General features: G+C 39.1%; 1 protein-coding gene across 2 annotated transcripts in view; it reads right to left on the bottom strand.

Moving 5' to 3' along the window:
* Positions 1-22972, bottom strand: part of PAX5 (paired box 5) — a 291002-nt gene that overhangs the window by 237416 nt on the left and 30614 nt on the right. For both annotated transcript variants that reach the window (XM_063129089.1, XM_063129090.1), the window contains exons 3-5: positions 18704-18901; positions 8928-8992; positions 3902-4030 (exon numbers count right to left, since the gene is read on the bottom strand). In XM_063129089.1, the coding sequence (XP_062985159.1) occupies positions 3902-4030; positions 8928-8992; positions 18704-18901 (392 nt within the window). The remainder of the gene's footprint in view (positions 1-3901; positions 4031-8927; positions 8993-18703; positions 18902-22972) is intronic.

Here is a 22972-nt window from a genome sequence, read left to right as displayed (position 1 = left end):
CAATTATGTAACACATAAAGTGGTTTTGTTTGCACTGGCAGCAAAAAAGATAAGGAAGAGACAACTGGACAAAATGGCCATAAACTACCATGGAGATTCAGACTGCTGAATGAAAGCTGAGTTTTAGTAGGGTGACCATATGAAAAGGAGGACAGGGCTCCTGTATCTTTAACAGTTGTATTGAAAAGGGAATTTCAGCAGGTGTCATTTGTATATATGGAGAACCTGGTGAAATTCCCTCTTCATCACCACAGTTAAAGTGCAGGAGCTATACTAGAGTGACCAGATTTAAAAGAGGGCAGGGCACCTGCACCTTTAACTGTTGTGATGAAGAGGGGATTTCACCAGGTTCTCCATATATACAAAGGTCACTGACTGAAATTCCCTTTTCAATACAACTGTTAAAGATACAGGAGCCCTGTCCTCCTTTTCATATGGTCCCCCTAGTTTTAGTTATGGTAAATTTCAAGTTCTGTGTATTTTCGTGGTATTTGTATTACTGTATGTGAGTGTGTGTGTGTATGCTTTCTTTTGATGTATTTGTCAAAGCCTTTGGCTAGCACAATAAACTTTGGATTGACTTGACTTTTACCATTTTTATCCCGTTTTGTCCTTGCAGCCTCTCTTGGTGCTGAAGCTTTTGGAAAAGCCCCCCTACAAGACTTAACCAGGAGTCTTTTCCATAGATATTTCAAGTGCTGCTGCCTGCTGAGTACTTGAAAGTTGAGCAGCTGCTGCTGCAGCAGCAACAGCAAGTCTTCACTCAGCTTTCAGGCAGCAACAATGGAAAGCCTCAAAGGAGGAAGTCCTCCTTATGTCCTCTAGGGGATTTCCAGGAGAGACTTCAAGAACAGAACTGATAATAGAAAGATCACCAACTCCACTCCTCAGCCACCTCCTTCCAGTACGACTTCTCTGAAATTCTCTCACACACCCTTCCCACAATTTTTGGGTGCAATTTCTTTTTACCCCTCCCTGCAACGAATAGTCAAAAAATAAATAGATTGAAAAATTCAGCACACTGCTACATTGAACATTAAAAAAAATGCTGTTGTATAAATTCTAAGAATTCATAATATATTGGCATAACTGTCTGGGTCAGGCCAGTTCCATCAGAGAAAGTCAGAACGGATTATAATTAAATTTTCCTCCACAATGTTTTGAGCTATCCCAAGGACTAGTTCACACACATAACTAAATTGCTCAACGCTTGATGATAACTTGTTTCCAGTGAATGTTCTTGGGACAGCAGTGACAGGAATATAATGAGCTCCATCACACCAGCGATTTATTGCATTCTTGCCATGCCCGGTATGCATTTTTGCAGTGTGGTACTCACATGATGTCATCCCTGTCCTGCGCTCATTTCGCCTCTTCCCCTCCTTTTTTCATCTTATTTTGGAGTGGGTTTTTCCCTCCCTGTGCTATAAAGCTGCTCCTTCATCCCATGTATTGCTGCCCTTGTGCTATATCAATCCATCCCCTTTTTCTTGGGGGCATGTGTCCAGTTCATGCACGTTATCAAAGTAAAGGAAAACAGATCCTCCACAAATGCAAACAGGTGGAATTTCACATTGGTGGAGTATCAGGAGAACGGTTTGAAGGGATTTTTTTTTAAAAAAAGAAATCCTAAAAATCAAGGCATCAATGGATCAGATTCAAACTTGGCATGGCTAAAGCCCTCCTTAAGAGCTATCACCATGCCAAGTTTCATCTCTTTAATCTTTAAAAATTACACAAATGTAAGCATTTTGGTTAGCCACAGATGTCAATATCAAAGCTACCCCTCACACCACTCAGCCTCTTCCAAATATGGAGATGTTCAATTAAGAAAGACACACACACGCACACACACAGCATTGTTGCCTGAAAAACTGTTGGATAATTTCGGAGACATTAGAAGCTCCAATTGGGTGCAGTAATTGTGCAGTTTCAGGCTAAGATACTATTGTATTTGCCCAGAAATAAAAAATATATAAAAATATATTTAAAAATTAACTGCAGGGGGGGAGGGGAACTTAGGGAGATTTCACTGGCATAGTAGCGATTCAGGTGAAAAGTTCCCCCTCGCTAAGGAAACTGAGTGGGAAACCGTGGACTCAAACCGAGGGGGAAAACAACCACAAACTGTTTAAAATGCAGTTGTGAACAAATTGCCACCTACAATACTTCCACTGAAGAAAGTGGTACTGCAGTAGAGCAATGTTGAATTCACCTTGTTCACATTGCAAATAGACTGCCTGTTCTTTTCAGTAAAGTGACCAGTTCCATGGACATGCATCAATGCTTTCATTTCTATAGGGAATTATTGGAACATCAAAGAGACTGATTTTGACAACTGAAACTCCCCATTTTCAAAGTTTTCATTTACTTGTTTTACTATAAACAGAAAATTCAGTTTAACCTCTTTGTACTTTCTTTTTATATACTCAAGCCAAATCTGCAGATTGAAGTAAGGCTTGACTAAGGTTGTCATATTAGCATTAAAGAATTCTAACTGTTTATTCAAATGCCTTTTAATTGATCAATTAAACTGATTTGATTGAAATAAAATTGCACATTAGCCCCATTATAGGTGCTTTGTTAAATATTGGAGGAAGTGTATATAACTTTTATTAAACAGAAGTTAACACTCCACATTTGAAGGAAAGGTAGTTTTAACATTTCCTTTTTTAAACTCCCTATTATACCAATCAATACAGACAAAAAATTAACAAATGTACTTTTGATTCATAGCCGCATTGATTAAAATTAAACCTGGCTATTTAAAATTGGCCCACACAGATTAATCACCCAAAGTTTCAGTTGATTCATCTGCAAATTAAACTCATTAAAGACTGCAGCCCTTACATGCACTGAACCAGCCTTGCAAATGATTTAGTTCAGGGTGAAATTCTGGAACATTCAGTTGTTCGGAGAGCAATTGGGCCTATTCTCAAAAGTCTTTAATATGGGGCTTGAACCAAGACATGTTGAGTGATGCCTTATGCCGATCAACTTGTGTTGACCTATCCAAAAACCTAGTACAAAAAAAGCAAGTCTGTTTGAACAAAAGGTTTACGTTGAATCAACACTACTCAGTACAATGCTTTCTGTACTCAGATAAATTTAAATTATTCAGAAAGCTACCAAATAAAACGTGAAAATTAAAAATGGTTATGTGAATCCACCCTCAACCCAACTGATCATGCCAGAAGATCTGGGGCATTGCCCAGTTCTCATATTAACAAAATAATGCAACAGGTGTTTTACCATGCTGTCAATTCATGCAGTAATTGGTGTCATTTGGAAAGTCTGAGGACCACATCATTTTAGTTATGAGGATTATGTCAAAATCTCATCCATTCTCCTTTCTCCTCCCATCCTGTTCTTAATTAAAATTAGAATAGTCACGTCATTGGACAAAAGAAAACAAATGTGACTCTCAAAACTGACAGATTCAAAACCTTTAGCCTTTTTAAATCCTATTGTTTTGCTGTTTAAAACCTCACTCATAATTTCTATGGCCTTAGCCAGACCTAAGGTTTATCCTGGGGTCGTCCCGGGACCATCCCTGCCTGCTCCCGGGATCCCCTGTGTGTCATTTACATGAACAGGGATGACCCCGGGACGATCCCAGGATAAACCTTAGGTCTAGCTAAGGCCTATGTGCCTTATTTTGTAAAGATATTTCTAAACTTATCTGTACAATCGAGAGAAAGAGAGAAAGATCCCTTAGAAAGCACCTGTTCAGATCAAACTACCAAAAAACTTGACTTGTCTTTAAACTGGAAATAAGTTTGCAATGGAAAGTTGGTATTCAGTATAGCAGTAGAGATTGAGAATGCAATTCCATATAACTCTTTCTTGTCTATAATAGTGTGAAAGAAATTTATTGTTGTTGTTGTTGTTGTTATTTTACCTTCATCTCGTTTGCGTTTGTTGCTTTCAGCACTGGGAGATGTAATGCCCAGAATTCCACTGATGGAGTAGGAGGACCCTGCTGAGTCTGTGCTTACTGAGGACACTTGGGTCACAGACCCCGTGGAGGCTGTAATTAAAAACAAATTAATCAGTATGCAAAGCCATGAAAAAGAAAAGCATATGTATAACTTCTTCCATGACTGCCATGTTGGATTTTTGTATTTAAATATTGCTACCTACAATATTTCTTCAGTGAAACTTTTAGGAGGCCAGATGGAGAGTTTGCAGCTTGGATACATTCCTTAAACATTTGAATTTCATTTTCTGGCATGTTGTCCATGCCAGTCCTATATAAAGAGCTTTATCTGCTGTGAAAGAAAGATATATATTTTTGTACACTACCAAGCTAAATTAGCACCATGTACCTTTGCAAGCATTGCAAAATTACTCTCCCACATTGCCATACAGATCCCTTAAACCATGGGAACAGCAATGGAGGGTTGTGTTCAGTTCCTGGGCCATTTAACAACACATAGGAACAACTTTTCCAAAGTGTTCAAAACATTTCAGATACATTTTACGTTGTAATGAATGCCAGTATTGTTACTCACATGTTAAAATGGGGAGTGGCTCACTGAAGGGTATCGTATGTGGCTGACAAGATATTTGAACTAATGGCTTACAGCTCATTTTCTTAAACACTATACTATACAAGCTCACAAGATATATCTCAACCCTTCCCCTAATGTGTACAGGCTAGGGAATAGGTGGGAATTTTGCTCAGTTTGTTTTTTCATAAGAGCTTACCACCACTTTTTTTTAAAAAAAAAAAAAAATTCTTTTCTTTTCTTTTTTTGCTATCTGCACATGGCAGCAAAATCAGCAGCAATTTTGGTGGCAGCAATTTTGGCGGCAGCAATTTTGGCAAAGCCACTGGGTTTGTAGGGAAATGTGGCCTCCTGATCTCTGGAAGTTGTCCACCCTTGATATAAGGGATGGAAAGAACATCGGGTTTTAAAATGTGGGAATCCAGAAGAAGGAAAACCTGGTGGATATGTCCATCACTTGTTCAGAGATGTCAGGTGGCAAGGCCATGTCCTCTGACATCATCTGGTCCTTAGCCAAAGTTGGAGACCTAGTTTCACTGTGTATAGGCTTTCCCCAGTGAAGCCATCCCAGTGAGGCACTGGCTGGGGGGATCCGGTTTCTCTGTGCAGTGCTTTTCCCAACTGCGTTCCTAATCAAGAAGATGGATAGAGGAGCACTCCTCCAACCAGCCCCTCAGTCGGGACAGCTTTGCTTGCCCCTCACCTTCCTCCATTGGGGAGAATGCTAGCCCACAAAGCATTTCCTTCAACATTCACCCTCCCAATTGTTATCCCCTATTAGTGATTGGAGATAACAATGGGGATTGTCCTTAACGCAGGAGTGGGCCAATTCCAGGGGCCAATTCCATCCATCAGAACCCACCAGGGAACCCACCCCTGCCCCTGCTGCACTGTCAGATTTGCTGCTGGCAGCACAACAAAAAGGATCATTTTTTCTCCAGAAAAGCTCAAACTAGTGCTTTTTTTTTTTTTTTTTTTTTTTGCTGCCTTGCTGCTGTTTTTGGGCAACAAACTATGGCTTGTTTTCTTAAAAAGAAGGGGAAATTGGGCCCCTTTTTTGCTGGTGCAGCTGCACCACTGGATTTGCTTACATGCCACTGAATTTTGTACAGCTATGTTGAAGCAGTGCGGGGGGGGGGGGGCACAAAAAGGCCTAAGGGAGCTGCATGCCATGTGTTGCTTGCCCTCCCAGTTCAGAAAGGAAGCCATATACAAGGGAATTCCCATTGTTAGCTCTGATCATTGATGGAAGGTACTCAACCTGTTCTGGATGGGGTTGCACTCCCCTTGAAGGAGCAGTTTCATAGCTTGGGGATTCTCTTGGAGCCATCTCTATCACTTGAGACTCAGATGGCCTCAGTGGCATGAGGTGCCTTCTACCAGTTTTGGCTGCTGGCCCAGCTATGCCCCTCTCTGGACAGGTATAACCTAGTTTCAGTAATCCATGCTCTGGTAATCTCCAAATTAGATTACTGCAATGCAGTCTACATGGGTCGGGGGCCTTGAAAAAGGTTCAGAAGCTGTGGCTTGTGCAAAATGTGGCAGCCAGATTAATAACTAGGACTAGAAAGTCTGAGCATATAAGACCAATTCTGGCTCACATGTATTAGCTGCCTGTATGTTTCCAAGCACAATTCAAGGTGCTGGTTTTAACCTATAAAGCCTTACATCGGTTGGGAACACAATATATGACGGAACACCTTTTCCGACATGAACCTACCCGAACATTACAATCAATATCTGGGGCCTTCCTCCAAGTGCCTCCTCTGAGAGAGGATCAGAAGGTGGCAACAAGGGAGAGGGCCCCTGACTATGGAATGAACTCCGGACTGAGGCCCACCTGGCACCAAAACTGTTATCTTCTCAGCGCCAGGTTAAGACTGCCCTCTACTCCCAGGCATTTAATGGAATATGATGGGGCACTTAATAGACCCGTTCAAGTTGTCTTGAACAAGTCTATTACTGAAATTGTATATTGAAATTGTTTTCAGTTATTTAAATTGTTTTACTTTTTGTATGTTAAACATTTTAAGATTATGTTATATTATAATATTGTATTATTTAACGTTGCATAATGTTTATAATGTTGGAGTTTGTATCTTTTGTACATTGTTGAGAACCACCCAGAGAGCCTTAGCTATTGGGCAGTATAGAAATGAAATAAATTAATAAAATAATTCGAGATAGCAGTGATTCTTCTTCTTCCTAGTAGTCTTCAAGGAGTAGGGCTTCGGGGAAGGGGAGCAACCTTGCCCAAGGCCCCATAGACTGGAGGTTCCTTATCCCTGGTATATGGGGGTCATCGTTTACAGCAAATTCAGCTAAGAAGTCATGATTTTGTCGACATCTACACAGTGAAATTCTAGGTTAAGTAGGGATTTAAATCTTCTCCACCACCATAGACACTAAATTGCACTCTTCTCCTAGGATGGACCATAAGGGACTATTGCTAGACATATGCATGGAGAAGAAGATGGTAACATGAATTCTGCTACAGTGGCAGCCCTTTGGAAGTGGAGAAAAGGGAAGATGAAACTTGGAGATGCTAAATACTGTGAGCAACTGCCTCAACCCAGAATCTCACAGAACAGGGTTGTTAGGAAGCAGGGGTGATCCAATACATTTTGGTACCGAAGGGAGGCAATGCAAATAGTGCCCTTACTAAAAAGGTTTTAAAAATTAAATAACTAATAATTTGCTGCCCTTCAATCTGCATCTTGGGGTGGTCACCTCAGTCTGCCCAAAGGTACGGCTAGCCATGTTCAGTACAAAAGCATTTTTGGTTTCACTGAGGATTCTGGATGAACCAGAAATGCTGTAATTGGACTTAATATGTTTTGTTATGTTTTGGGGGAGGTTCTCCCCCCCCCATATCATTGGCATTTGTTGTTAGTTTTGTGGATGGTGGTCAACCTAGTCTATGTACTTGGGAAGCTGCATTTTAGAAGCCAACACTCACACCATCCATCAAAACATTTCTATATATGTGCTCTCATAAATACAGAAATGTGCACTGGATGAAATCCAATGTTGCATGAGTGGAAGACAAGCTCACTCAATGGATTCTTCCCTTCCCCTCCTCCACCACACAGCGCCCTGTCTGTCCGTCCACCTCTCCAATAAAGCCTCTCTAGGGGGCTGGGGAAATCTGCCCAACATTCTGGGCTATGTCATATGCGTCTTCAGGGAATCACTGAAATCAGGAACCATGCATTTTTCTGCCCAATTTCAGATGATTCCCCCCCTCCCACTGCAGTGCTGTAAGACAAGCACACATTGGTTAGTAGGTCCTCCCAGCGTTCTAGAGAGGCTTTTTGGCAGTTACTGGATGGGGCGGAGAAAGAATGATCTATTGTATGGGCTGCCTTCTGCTCAGGCAAAGTTGGATTTGACCCACTGCAATTTGTGTAAAATCTATTGTGCAGTGGAATAAAGTTACTTTTTTAATATATTGAAATCACTGATGACTCTAAAATGTAGTTGCCGTTGTGTGTGAGAGAGGGGGTGTTATTAAACTGTCTTAAATTTAAACATTCATTTTTGCTGGATTATGGGTTAGGCTGTTAGCATTTAAAATATAGTTGCAACTCAGAAAATAAGATGTTTTTAAAATCCAAATAAAATTTGATGAATTAAATTTTAGAGGATTTCGCAGAGGATTTTAGTTTTTTAAAAATCTGCAGTAAAGAAAAGAGATGCAATAAAAATCAAGCCAAGGCAGTTTGTGGGAACCTGCCTCATAACCCAGTTAAGCAGAAGTACTTTATTTCTTCTCATTTGGTTCAGTAAGATTACATCACTTTGAATATATTATTTAAGAAGTTTGATTTAACCAAGTTAATTTAAGTAAGCTTATGCTCCTGTGTCAGAGACACACCAAGAAAAAATAGCACAACCAGATATAAAGTCCATCTCTCTTCAATGACTAGAGCTAAATGATATGCATCTGGGGGAGTGGGGGGGAGCAGAAGAAAGTTTTCAAAGTTTTGCTACCTCTTCACTCAAAATTGCAAGTGCACAAAGAATTATGGAAGGGTTGGTTGATAGAAGAAAAAAACACATTCAAAACTACTTACTGACTAATGATGCAGAAAATGTTATGAATAACTATCCCTTTCTTGATTTATTACTTTAATTATCTGACATTCTATAGACCCCCATTAGTGGGATGGGTTTTTTTTTTTTTTGGTTTAGATTTCAATTTTCTGTCTCATGGTGAAAGCTATTTATCATAATAATCAGTAAAATTCAAAACCTTTTAGCAGTATTTATAAAATTCATTTACCATGTTCAGCCCTTGGAGAATGACAAAGAAGGTGCATTAGTACGTGTGCTGAAGTGTTCTATGCAAAATTATCTGCCCATAAGAGTGATTAAAAGTTCTTTAGAGAATATATATATATAAAGTTTTCTTACCTATACTGTGACTGGAGGCTGGAACTTGCTGGTTGGGTGGTTGCTGTACCTTTGTCCGTATAATCCTGCACAATAGACAAATGGCTACTTACTATTAGGTATACAACAACAGAAAACAAATTAGCTGTACAGCATAACTAAGCATGATAAGTGTCCAAGCGAGTTGTTCCAATTCATTACTTTTGTATTTCCCAGACATAATTAGTGAATATCTGAAAAAACGGATGATGTTGAGATTTACCTAAATGTGATGTCAGACACTACTGAAAAATAGGGATATATAGAGACATTCACAAAATTAATCTGGAATTCTTCACATTCCCATGTCAAAGTTCACAAAGATTTGAGCATTCACTGCAACATAAACGTTAATGTCCTATCAAGAGAAAGTAAAGGAACGGAGGCTGAGCAAATGGACCAAAGTCAAATATCATATAAACAGCAAATGCAAGACCTCAATTCCACACAAATGCGCCCTCCCCGGGTCACCTCTGATCCACAGGAAGTTTAGTTGCACATAAATCCCATTGACATTAATGGGACTTAAATTAGTTGCAGCTACATGTTAATAATAATAATAATAATAATAATAATAATAATAATAATAATACCTTGTCTCGTTAATTTCAATGGGACTTAAGCATGTCTAACTTTGTAAAGATTGAGGCAAAACGTGGGGACTGGTGTTGGTTTTTGGGTGGGTAGTTCTTCACTCGGGATGCAATGGACTAGCAGAGTCTGCACTAAGGCTGTCAAAACAGCTATGGTGGTTCTAAACCCCACATCAGGAAATGCCTCGTTATTACCAACTAAGTACTTCTCTTGTGATTTGTCTCTGCTGATTCCAACTGGCTGATCATAGCAAAAATATAGAAGTGCCCTCAACATCAACATAAATTAAGGTTTTATGCCACCTTATTTAAACTGATATATATTTGGACTCATTCCTAGTTTCAAAATATTTATTTACAACAGCACAGCCTGGGAATACAATTGGTCCAGTTTCCATATTTGAGGCAATTAAACGTATATCTTTTTCATAGGACAGCAGATTTTTGTAGCATCCAGGTATGTTGGGATGAAGAAGAAAAGTTAACACTGGGCCTGTTCAAAAGACACCTTAAACCCTGCTAGTTAAGGCTTTTGTTTAAGCAGCAGGGTTTAAGGTGTCTTGTGTGGTGCATTTTGCTAAACTCTGCCGATTCACTAACCACAGTTGGACCATCTGCAGCAGGGTTATTGGCTCTAACCGTGGCTTAAAGTGTTGTGTGCAACAGCATGGTTTGGTTAGTGCTAACCCCAGAGAACCACAGTTCCGCTAACCACAGAGCCTGAAGTGTCATCTGAACAGGCCCACAGAATAAATAACATTGCTTTAGTAAAAAAAAACACAGTACAGATAAGAACAGTGAAATCAGGAGGTCCACTCTACACTTTTCCTAGTGGCATAAATGGGAATCTTGCCATTGATTTAAATAAGAACAGGAGTGATGCACTCACTATAGAGTGGTCTTTACTCAAATAGCACACTGTTAATTGACGTAATTCTCCACATAGTATATATGCTCATTTTAATATAATATTTTAGCTGACAGCTTATGGGCTGATGATTTCCTCTGTGGCTAGCTAACTGGCCACACTCCCAGCTTTTGCCTGGTTATCATCCAGTTGTTTTTCATGTTTGGTATGCTCACACAATAATAGCCACTGTCATTTTTAAATACTTTCCTCTTTAACATTCCAGAGTAGCAGCTGAAAAAATGACAGTGCCAATTTATTGTGTCTGCCTCTCCCTTTGCACGATTCATCAATCCGCAAAGTGGATAATGATTGTGATGTGTTTAGTTGTTGTGGTTGTGCTGCGTTCATACTTTTCAAACAATTAAGTATGAGCCCCTGTTTTACTAATATGCCAAGATTCCAAGGTGCATTTTTAAAAAATCAAAATTGGAGACACACTTCACGTTTATACTCCAAATAAAAGTGTGAGTTTACATTTGTAAGAGTAAAAATTAGTATTACACACCGTTAGAAGATCCCAATCCCTCTGTGTCTGAGGCACAAGTCATGATTTGGACACACTTCTAGGTTATAAGAAGGCAAGCCCAGAGCAGAGACTCATGCAGAGGGTGGGTAATTCTCCTGTGTCTTTGCATCGTGGATAATTAAGTTGACTTGGTCACATCTAATGCAGATGCCTCAGCTAGACCAGAGGGTTTTATGATCGTGAAATCATTGCCCTGGTCTACAATGCGGCGGTCATTTTTTTATTTTTATTTTTGCTTTAAAGAAGGAGTGCACGAGCGCTCATGCACAGAAGGTAAGTCTTTTTTTAAAAAAAAATATCCCCACTCCCCCCCCACCCCACTCCCAATGGCCACAGAGCTCCTGAGGAGCTCTGTGGCCCATGCCTGGCTACCGGCTCCTCGTGGTTACTCACGAGGAGCCGGGACAAACCGCGATGCCCGCCCACACGTTCCACGGTCTCAGAATCCCGAGACCATGGGGAAAATGGGCTAGAAGTGGAGGGCGAGATCCCAGGGCAATGGAGGGATCATCCCTCTCTGCTCCTGGGAGCCCCTGTGAATGCACAGAGATGATCCCAGGGGTTGCCTTGGGATAAAGCCCGGTCTAGTTATGGCCAGAGGCAGAGAATTACGCACCTTCAGAAGAGGATGCTTGGAAAAATGCAAAGTAAGAGCAGTAAGGTAAGAGTAGAGTGGCAGTAGGCAGCTTTCTCTCTGGATGGGAACTTATAGGATCCCTTAATTATTACTACCCAAGGTGCTACAACATGGCCAGTAACTAAACGTATGGTGCTAATAGATTGAGGATGGAGTGAAAAAACAGAGAATGAGGTGAATGAAAAAGCAACATGAGCCCATTGCTGATGATTTCAGACTAGAGAAGATGAGGCAGTACTTCTATAGCCTCTCCTTCTAAAGTCTCCTCTAGTGGCTTCTCTTATAGAACTTTTGTGCACCAGCTGGCTGGGAAGAAGCTCATAAGGCTCCGTCCACACTGCTGGAAATCAACAGGTTTGTTTCACATTAGCTATATCTCAGCGTGCAACTGGCCCATATAAGCGGCACCAGTGGAATGGTTATGCATGGTCATGGGAACCAAACAGGTGAATATTTATGTTGGCATCTGCATGGAGCTCGGAGCAGTGCTGGTGCCAGATCTTCACAATACATAATTTAAACCAAGGATTGCTAGGCCTGTGCCCTGAAGTCTACCCCCCACCACACACACACACACACTTCAGCACTAGAGCTCAGCTTTGGGAGGTATGGGAAGGAATCCTATTTGAGTACAGATTGCACTTATCCTCAAATAACTCCCTTTCCACCCCGCCAGACTTTAAAGGTATACTGTATATTAGTATTTCCCCTCCTGCTTCCTGTTTGGGCCGCAGAAGGTGCTGACCAAACTGAACATAATGCTTTTAGGGATCATATGGCAGAAGTCACTGTGAATATTACTAGATCTATAGAGGGCAGGGATGCTTTCATATGGGATATAGCTTTCTTCACTCCCAAAATACTTTAGCTGCGGCTATGGCTACCTGTAGCAATTCTCTGTTTTCTAAGAACTGGATAGCTTCCTGCTGGAGCCCATTGGATATTTCACATAGTAGCTTTTGCTGTGGATATACTGGTGATTGTTGTGGAGAACGTATAAAGTGTGAAGTGGGGGATGCCGCACATCTCTGGATGCCTAGGGACATTCAGTCCAATGACCGGGGAGCCACTTCTGGCCATGGATCCCTGGTGTGCATCCACTCTAGCTTTGTAGACAAGCATCTTATTATTATTATTATTATTATTATTATTTATTTATATAGCACCATCAATGTACATGGTGCTGTACAGAGTAAAACAGTAAATAGCAAGACTCTGCCGCATAGGCTTACAATCTAATAAAATCATAGTAAAACAATAAGGAGGGGAAGAGAATGCCAACAGGTACAGGGAAGGGTAAGCAGGCACAGGGTAGGGAAAAACTAACAGTAGAAAGTAACAGTAGAAGTCTGCACAACATCAAGTTTTAAAAGCTTTAGGAAAAAGAAAAGTTTTTAGTTGAGCTTTAAAAGCTGTGGTTGAACTTGTAGTTCTCAAATGTTCTGGAAGAGCGTTCTTCACTTCACATGTTTAAATATTCAGTACATAAAACACCATGGCCATGGCTAGATGAGAGGGTTGTACGGTGACTATCTCGCGATTTTATGATCGTGAGATCATTGCCCTCATCTACACGTGGTGCGTGACACCACGGCCGCCATTTTGAATTTATTTTTTTAAAGTGCACGAGCGCTTCACCGAAATCGTAAGTTTTTGAGCTCCTTTTCACAAGACCGCGGGAAAAGTGGGGGGAAAGGGCCTGCCGATATCTCGGGGCAAGGGAGGGATCATCCCTTCCTTCTCCCGGGATGCCCTGTGTGTCATGTGGATGCACAGGGATGATCCTGGGGCAATCCCCGGGATATCAGCTGGTCTAGCTATGCCCTATATGGCAAACATGAGTGCCACCTAAAGTATGAATTATCTTGAATAAAACATGGCTATATTTTATCATAACATTCAAACAGCTTTCCTTTCCCCTTTCCCCACAAACTCTACAAACTTCTGAATTTATTCTGTTTTAGAATGTTTCCTGTCTGAGAAGTACTTTACATACTATGAAAAAGAACATATTTGACAAAGAGACACATAACCCCTAATTTTGGTACATTTACTTCTTCAAGGAGCACTAAATTTGCCCTTGCCTAAAATCTGCAAGCTGTGTGCGATATAGTAACAGAAGCACACACTCTTTCTATATATCCATATGTGTACACGTTTGTCCGTTTGCTTGTGTCCCTCCACTTGTACTTTATCATCTGAGAACTATAAAGCATTTCATTCACTAGGGGTGAATTCAAGTTTACTTGTCATCCTGCAAACATTTTTTTAACTCCTCAGCAGACAAAGAATGTAAGCAGAGGCCCAGCTGAGCCTGCACTGTGTTTTATCAATTATTGGAGTAGAACCAAGACCCTGCTGTGAATACCAGACCTAGAGGAATGAATTGAATGGAAAGAACAAGCAGCTTCTAACACCTCAATCCTAGACACATTACTGACTCCTAATTCCACTAATTTTAGTGCATTTTAACGTCCACATAATGAACTTTTTAGAAAGGAGTATAATCTGTATTTTGAAATCAAAGTTAATATGGCCTCAGAGGTTTCCATGTTTGTGCAGAGGTAAAAGAGAGGAAACTAACCTGATCACAGCTTCTTTTTGTGGCTCTATTAGCAATGTTTGTGGCTAACTTTTTTATGCTTTTTCTAAATGTTAATAATAAGCAATATATCAAATTCTGCTTAAGCCCCTCACATAGAGCTTTATCACACCAGCGTTATACTGTGCAATCACTGTGAATTGCATGCAAAGCACTCAGAAGTTTTCCACCTTATAATCTGCTTTGATTGTGAAGTACTCTTATGCATCCTGCCTTAATTGTGCAATAAAGCAAAAAGATTCGCTGTGTTTAGCCCCTACTTTTTGAGTGTATCTTCCGAGCCGCCGCCGGGGCGCAGGAGGAGGATTTTAAAGAAATGCTTACATCTGCGTAAGCTTTAAAGATAAAGACACCAAAATTGGCACAGTATTAGATATTAGGGAGAGCTTTAAGCATACCAAATTTGAATTGAATTGAGTCATCTGTTGATTTTTTATGATTTTTTACATTTCCCCCCTTAAACTAACTTACTGGTATGCAAATGATCGCTGTCGCCTGGTAGCAAAAACAACAACCGCGAAAGCTAAGCGCTACAGGGATAATCTGAGGGAAGCAGGTATGTGTGATAAAGCTCATATACAGCAAATGTACATATGCTAGCCACCGCAGCATGCATTTCCCTCATGTACACTGTAGCAATCTGTTTTGTGGCTTATTTACCTCTCACTTTACTGCTAACCATTTTGAAGTATCAAGCAGTGACAATCAAAAACAGAACAAGTACTAAAGAAAGAAGAAGCCATGTGCAAAATTTCGTATCAATATCTACCTACTCCTTTAAGAACATTGGGTGCTATTCAGTTTGCTGATGGAAGCCTCTTTAATCTAACAGGAGCTTCCATCAGCAGAATGGGGGCAGCAGGGAGGACAGATTGGAGGGAGGACTCTCTGGGAGGATTGCTTACAACCCACCCCCCATTCCTCTGCCTTTGCTGGATGGAAGAGCCTTCCATTAATTGAGGGACACCAACTGGATACAGCCATTAGAACTGCTTTGTAAGTTTAAGTTCCATCTAACCCAACATGCTATTTCCAACAGTAGCTATATAGATACCTCTGGAATCTCACAAGCCTTCTCCTGTTGCTTGTCCCCAGCATTTGGTATTCAAAGGTATGCAAACTAAATGTACGTTGATATTTTAACCAAATATTTTACAAAAGAAATTGTTGGAAAATAAAATGAACAAGCAACTGTGTTTACTCCCATTCATCTTCTATTACCCTTGTCTTTCCTGTAGGCTCAGATAATAATCAGAGCTCACATTACATATTTCCACTGCTGAAACTAAGCCAATTGGCCCTCTAAACTCTTGGGTGAGAGATCATTAGGAACTATAAGTATCTATATGTATGAAACCATATGGATATAATAAATAAATTCCCCCTAGCAGTTTTGTCTTGTTTCTTTACATTCTCCATGTGTCCTTTCTCTCTCTCTCTCTCTCTCTCTCTCTCTCTCTCTCTCTCTCTCTCGGCATGTCTACACCTCCCAGCAGAGGGGGGATGATCTCACGATTTACTTGCGAGGAGCTAGTACGAAACTGGGACAGCCACCCACACATCCCACGGTCTCGGGATGATCACGAGACTGCGGTAAAAAACGGGGTAAAAGCCGTCCCGGTTATCCCTGGTCAGATCATCCCTCCCTGCCCCCGGGATCCCCTGTGCATCATGTGGACGCACAAGGATGATCCCGGGGCGATCCCCAGGATAAGGCATAGTGTAGACATGCCCTCTGTCTCTCTCACCTTCTCTCTCTCCCTCCCTTTCTCTCCCTCTCCCTCTGTTCCTCTCCCTCTCTCTGTTGCTTCCCTTCACTACATGTTTTTAGATTGTAAGCTCCTTGGGGAGGGACCTGTACATTTACTTATATTACTCCATAAAGAGAAGGAGAAGGGGAATCAGTTCTTCAAAACCCCTACTATGAATGATGAGAAGGCAAAGGTTAAGATATCAGCAGGTCTATTTTGCAGTCCAGAGAACTTTGTTATTATATAAAGTATTCTTTATTAATACCTTTGATAAAAGCAGGGTACCAGAAACATCAACTGAAATATTAAATAAGAAGCAAGGTTATAGCAGTGATCCTTTATGTACTTTCTTGGGAGTATGTCTCACTGAACTCACCAGAACTTACTTCCATATAAATATGCACTGTACTGTAATGTGTACTTTGTAGCGGTATAGATAGTGGAATGAATACCACTGATTGCAGAGGTAGATCCATGGTTTCTGGAGAACAATATATATTTCAGGCAAAAACTAATTCGGGCAGCCCAAACTAAAACCCAGAAATATTTGGACTTCTGCCAACTCCTCCACATTGGCATCAATGGGACTAAATTGGCTTAAGTCCATATACTTTTTCTTAATTGGGTATAAGTCAAGCTGCTATTTTATTCTTCAGTTTTAACCAAACGTTTTTCATAAATGTGTGTGCAATATGCAAAAATAGTACAGCTTCATCTAGCTCGACACCTTGGAAACATTTAATTTGTCCACAATCCCACAGGTTCATAGCAGGAGAAGCATAAACCATGTGTATATACCAAAGCATGTTAAAATACCCTATATATGGAAAGTGTAGATAATTGTGCTCTGTTGTCCCTATATCAGCACTTCTGGTAAATGCCTTTAATGTTTTGAATGGCACTATAATTAACAGTTGGCCCCAAAACACAGTTAGTTGCACTCAGCTCCCACTGAAATAAATAGGATTGAACTGTCCTAATAATTTCAATGGCATATATGTAAATAATTTTCTTCAGATTATTAATATGCATGAAGCTATGTATTTCCACTGCAAAATACATAGTGAAAAATATGTAATTCCATTGAAAAAAAATGGTGTATTTTCCTTTTGTACTCTGATCTTTTTATCTTTGTCTTTTTAAAACATGTGAGGACATTGCTAAATATTTAGTGACAATTCCAAAAGTGTTTAATGGCATTGTACTATTAGATATATTGAGATGATGTAAATCAAATTGCATGGAAACTATATTCAGACTTGTTTTTTAATATACAAAATTGTATTCGTATGCCACTAGGGTCTTTGGTGGGTTTTCTAAATTTAAAACAGATTTTATCATTTAAAAATAGGGTATCATATACTCTGGTACAATATGCAGGTAGAGTATGAAGGAAGGTTTCATGCCACATATAACATATATGAGAATCTGCAGAATCAGCTCAAGGTTTTTCTTGTCCTGTGAAAAGGGGTCAGGATATGCCTGGGACTTCAGGCAATACCTGTTAAGCTTGACTCACCCTGAGAACTGAGTGTGCACATCAAAATCCTCTGCAATGCCTCAGAGGATTCTCAAATACACTATCAGTTTGCAGAGGAGTTGAACAAGACTAGAATCAGAATGTGAGTCCAGACTTGAATTATGCTGCAGCCCTTAACACTTTTCACTAATGGATTTTGTGCCCCAGGAATTAACATCATAATTCACAAGTGATAAAATCTGCAAAACATCTATTTTGGAGCAACAAGGTGGAGAAATAGAACAACTATGGAGTAAATTCATTGTAGATCATAGCCAAACTATGTTTCAACTCTCTCACAAAATACTTTTGGAAATGGGGGATGTAGTGAACTACAATTATGCACATTGGAATAGTGATTCCTTCTTGAGAAAAACAGTAATTGACACTGCATTTATAAGCATTGTTGTTCATGCGCTGGACAAGTACAAATTACAAAAAAACCATAATCCACAATCTGACTCTAAAATAGCACTTGGTATGCAAAGTTCCCAACGTATTTTGCAAAATTAATCATCCTGCTACTTAAGATTTAATAACCACGTTGCACAGGTCAATAAACTGGAGGACATACTAGCTGCGCTCCAGATTCTACCGCATGTTGCTTGTTTTAGCTGATTGCTGGTTTCCCCAGGTTCATTTTCAATAAACCAATAATAAAGATGAAAGATAAATCTAGAAAAATGTGGCCACCTGGTCCTTTTCCTGGGACCGAGACTAAGGCCGTTTCTACACCTGCCTTTTCCCCTGGGATTATCACACAGGGGATCTCGGGAGCAGGCAGGGACGATCCCTCCATTTTCCTGGGATAATCCTTAGGTGTAGAAAGGGCCATAGTCTTCCTCATTTCCCAGGCTGCATTCCAGAGTTCTAGGCTCACATTATTTTGCATTAGATTCCAAATGAATGTTATCAATTTTGTTCCTAGTTCTCACCTTTCAGAGTATCAGAGACAATAAGAATAGAAAAATTCAGGATTGAAGCTGTGATGCTTCTGTGGGGATAAAAAAAAATATATTGCCCCCTATAAGAGTTTGTTTTCTACTTCGTTCAGTACACCAAATGCTGCATGGAAAACAAACCACAACATTACTAACTATGCAGTTTGTACTTAGGAACAACAACCCTGTGAATAACCAAAACAGTTTTGTACCATTTTCAGATAATTTTAGTAAACATTGCCCAAAACATTTCCTTTGTACTGTGCAGAAGATTCTTACCTGTTAATGGAGCTAACGCTGGGCACTGTGTCATTATCACACACTCGCTCTGCTAAAAGTCTGTCCCTGATCTCCCAGGCAAACATGGTGGGGTTTTGGCGTTTATATTCTGCAATTTTTTCTACTACTTTGGGCGTGGCAACCTTTGGTTTTGACCCCCCAATAACTCCAGGTTTAATGCTTCCAGTCTCATAGTACCTATGGTGAAATTTCAGGAAAGAAAGAAAATATTTACAATCAATTCACAGGAATACATTTCCAATTGTTATGACCATTATACATTCTAAATTACAAGACAGTAAGTCCAAACCCAATTATGTTCCATAGATTTCAACTGGAAAGATTTTAGATTGTGCTTAATTCTTCCACTGAAATCAGAATTTAAAGGTGTGTTTTTTTAAAAAAGAAATCACCTAGTTCATGCCCTTTTTAAAAAAAAAAATACTATTATATATTATTTTATATATAATAATGTGTGTCCGTACGACTGTTTGTTTGCCCTCATGGCAACAAGTCAATAAAATGGTGTGAGTTTAAAAGGCAAGCTAGAATTTAAAATTAACTGAAAATGTGTATTATTAATTTGTGATAACAATAATAAAAATAAATTGGTGTCTATATAGCACTGGTCTCATTTTGTAGTAAAATACTATCAAATGCTTGCCATAGTTTTGCAACTAAATGGCAAAATATCGTGAAAACGTAAGTGCAGTCAAACAAATGTATCAATGTTAATTTTTTTCTTGCATTTTTTTTCCATTCCTAATTGTGAATGAAAATATATTTTTCTAACTGCTCTTTTCAGGGCGGGGAGGAAAGCCCATTCCTTCCTTGTTTTTGAATTACAACCTTTACCACTAAGTCCTACAGGGATATTAATAAGCTGTATTTAAGGACCATTCTCCTCTGTAAACAACTGCAATTTAGTAATAAAACTGCAAATAGAATCTACCATGACTTTCCCCACATAGGCACCAATAAAATGAATGCGGTAATATTAAAGGAATGTTTGGTAGTATGCATGCGTTAAGTCCAATGCTCAGCTGTTATAATCTGAAGCAGAAACCACCTGGATCTCTGGTCACAAGTTGCTGAGAACTGGCATGGCAACAAATCAACTCAACAGAGAAACCCAAAAAAGAAAATCCAGTTATTTGTATACTTTTCTATGTAGCACAATTTTAGCCAAGCAAAACCTCTCTAGCTAATAATGTCATAAATCCATGCTCTCAATCATTTTTCTATTCAGAAAGGCTCACACACCAGTATCACATTAAAATAAGATGAATTTACATTTTGTTTCCTATGTGAATAAGACAGAACTATTTTTTGGACCCACCATCTGACTGTACTTCAGTGTCTATAATGTTCAGGAAATTACACAATTATCTTTTTTAACGGAAATCTTCCTCTGGGTACTTTCTTGTTAATCAGAATTGCAAGACACTGAAATGATACTCTACATCCATTAAAATCAATGAGTATTTTGCTGTTGATTTCAATGGGATATAGCTTGCTTACATCCAGTGTTCATGCTATTCTCACTGGATTTTTGAAGAAATTGTCTGCAAATTTCTTCAAAAAAGAATTTTATTTCGCAAAAAAAAAATAGCTTGCTTGGGAAATACTAGTGATGAAACAAGACAAGTTTTGTTATGGCCTAACATTTCCATTAGAGCCTTTTATTATACTGAACCTAACCTAACTATAAAGTTTTCTTGTATATACAAAGAATATCATAAAATAATTAATGGTGCATGTTTCTATGACAAAACAATGTAGAGGAAATATGGCCATTTAAGTGCCTTCACAGGCTTACTCTCTTGTTTTAATCAGCCCCACCTGATCTTGAAAGAAATCCCATTTAAACCCATTTATTCCTGTCAAAGCCAACAGAACCAAATCAGATTCAGTGTAAGCAATTGCACCTTCACTAGGCTAATTAACAACATCCTTATTATGTTCTTAACCATTCATAGAGTTAATGATGAGAATTTCTTTTGCTTTTCTTTTAATGGAAAATGGTTGATTTGCTACATTTTATTTCACATTCTTTGTCCCTCAACTGATGGTTACTGCCTCTTTTCTTTTGGTGGTATCCAATGTTTGTCCTACTTAGGGTAAACCCTTGAAATGAATGGGGCTTAAATTAGTTTTACCTAACTTGTCTTATTCATTTCAATGGGTCTACTCTAAGTAAAACTAACATTGGATAATACCCATTGAGGCCCAGTATATGGCCAGGAGTACTTGATAATAATACTTATCAATTACATAGTGCTTTAGAGTTTTTCATGCACTTCACATGCCTTATCTTGTTGTAATCCATATCTTTGTAAACCACGCAGAGAGCTTTAGCTCTGGGCAGTGTAGAAATGCAATAAATAAATGAATAATCCTTAGAACAATCCTGTAATGTAGGGTCAGTATTATCTTTCCCGTATTGCAGATGGGGCTGGGTGGGCTGAAACTGAGAAAGAATGGCTTGTCTTAAGCCACAAAGTGAAATCACCACAGTTTTGAGAATTACACCAGGGACATACTAGTTAATAGTTCACTGCCTACGCCACAACCCTGTGCTACCAAATGCTGTAACAGTGGTGAAGCTAAGCAGTTTTGGAGTGGACCTGATTTGAGAATGTTGTATTTTGTCAGTAGGTCACACTGTTGCTTACATTTCAAAATCAAACCAGCTACTGGGTCTCATACAGATTCTAAAGTTCTAGGATTATGAAATGATTTAATGAATAACATAATTCTTATTTTCCTCTAATGCCACGATAGCTAAATTTCCAGACTTGGATCAGAACATGTAATGACTAATAATGTCCTTTGTACTACGAAAACCACCATAACGCAAAGTGTACTCATTTATAACTTAATATACAGATGGAGAAGACAAACAGCTCCCAGAATGCAACATCCAGACTTGATCAGAGTAGTCTCAACCCAGGCCTTTATTCAATATGAGGGCAGACCAATGACACTCACTCCTGTTCAGGGATTCATAATGCTTTTCCAATACAGTGTTGTGATTGCAATATCCACACAAGCACTGTCAACTATACATTCATAACTGAGTTGGTTCAGCAAAACACATTAAATATAGAAACAAGTTGTTGGTGTTTATCTTTTTGAATGATTCACAGTCTTTCTTTCTTTCTTTCTTTCTTTCTTTGGGCAAGATTTAAAGAATAGGTTGTAAATTAAGAAATACTGATTCCAAAATGTAGTGTCATGTTTATTTTACCTGTGGGTTCTCTTTTTAGACACACACACAGAAAGAGAGAGAGAGCACACACTCCAATTACAGTGACATTTTACCAACTGTAATTATTAGTTAAGAAAAATAATGAGCTATGAAATTCCAATTTATTGTTGACAACTTAAATGACAAAGCTCTGGAACTCAATTCTTAGCTCTATAGTAATACAAATATATCTAGTGACAAATCTATTCAGAAACAGTAAAACTGTTAGATGTTCTCTCTGGTAGGTAAATGAGTGGCCTGTTCATTAGTTTTAGTAATAGAAACTGTTAGCTAATCTTCAAAGTGGCTACAGGAAGAGAAGAAGAGAAGATGGACTGTTTACAAAACTTACTGATTCCATTAAGAAACAGCAGTTCGATTAAATTCCAGAAATCATACAAATGGCCTGTTGAGGCATCACAAATAACACCTGAAAAATCTCTAATTGCCCAGTACTAATAATATTGATGCTTCTGACACTTTTTTCTTGAGTTTGCTATCTTTCCTTTTTAATGATATATCAACTGCATTACAACTTTTAAGGCTCCAGGCCTGAGGCTATTTACTCAAGAGTATTCCCATTAAAGTCAGCTGAACACCTCAAGTAAATTTTAGAACTGTATCTTGTCTTTCCACACATGGCAGTATAAAATCAGGACTGATTCCATTTAACCCACTGAATTGGAATTATGTCAGATGTAAAAAAAGGAAAAGTTCCAAGTCTACTTGTATCTCCTGACCTTCTTTACATCCTACTATTGACTTTCAGGATTTCAGAACCACACAGTGTAGGGAGATAGAACAGATTCACAAGCAGAGGGCACAATGAAGAGTAATTAGATTCAGTGCAGATTTGTTTGTGTTTTAATATGAGATTTCTGTTTTAATTAGTGTGAAACTGTACAACTTTCAGAGGAGACTTTCTATGTGCAACAGTAGCTACAAATCTTTACAACTGAATACATTTGTGGTTTCGTGTGAAATGTAGGAGATGTGGTACGGAAGGTGAAATTTAAAAT

The sequence above is a fragment of the Elgaria multicarinata genome, chromosome 6 (genome assembly GCF_023053635.1).
Source record: "Elgaria multicarinata webbii isolate HBS135686 ecotype San Diego chromosome 6, rElgMul1.1.pri, whole genome shotgun sequence".
Taxonomy (NCBI): Eukaryota; Metazoa; Chordata; class Lepidosauria; order Squamata; family Anguidae; genus Elgaria; species Elgaria multicarinata.
The sequence above is the reverse complement of the archived record's forward strand: the minus strand, read 5'-3'. Positions and strand labels throughout refer to the sequence as shown.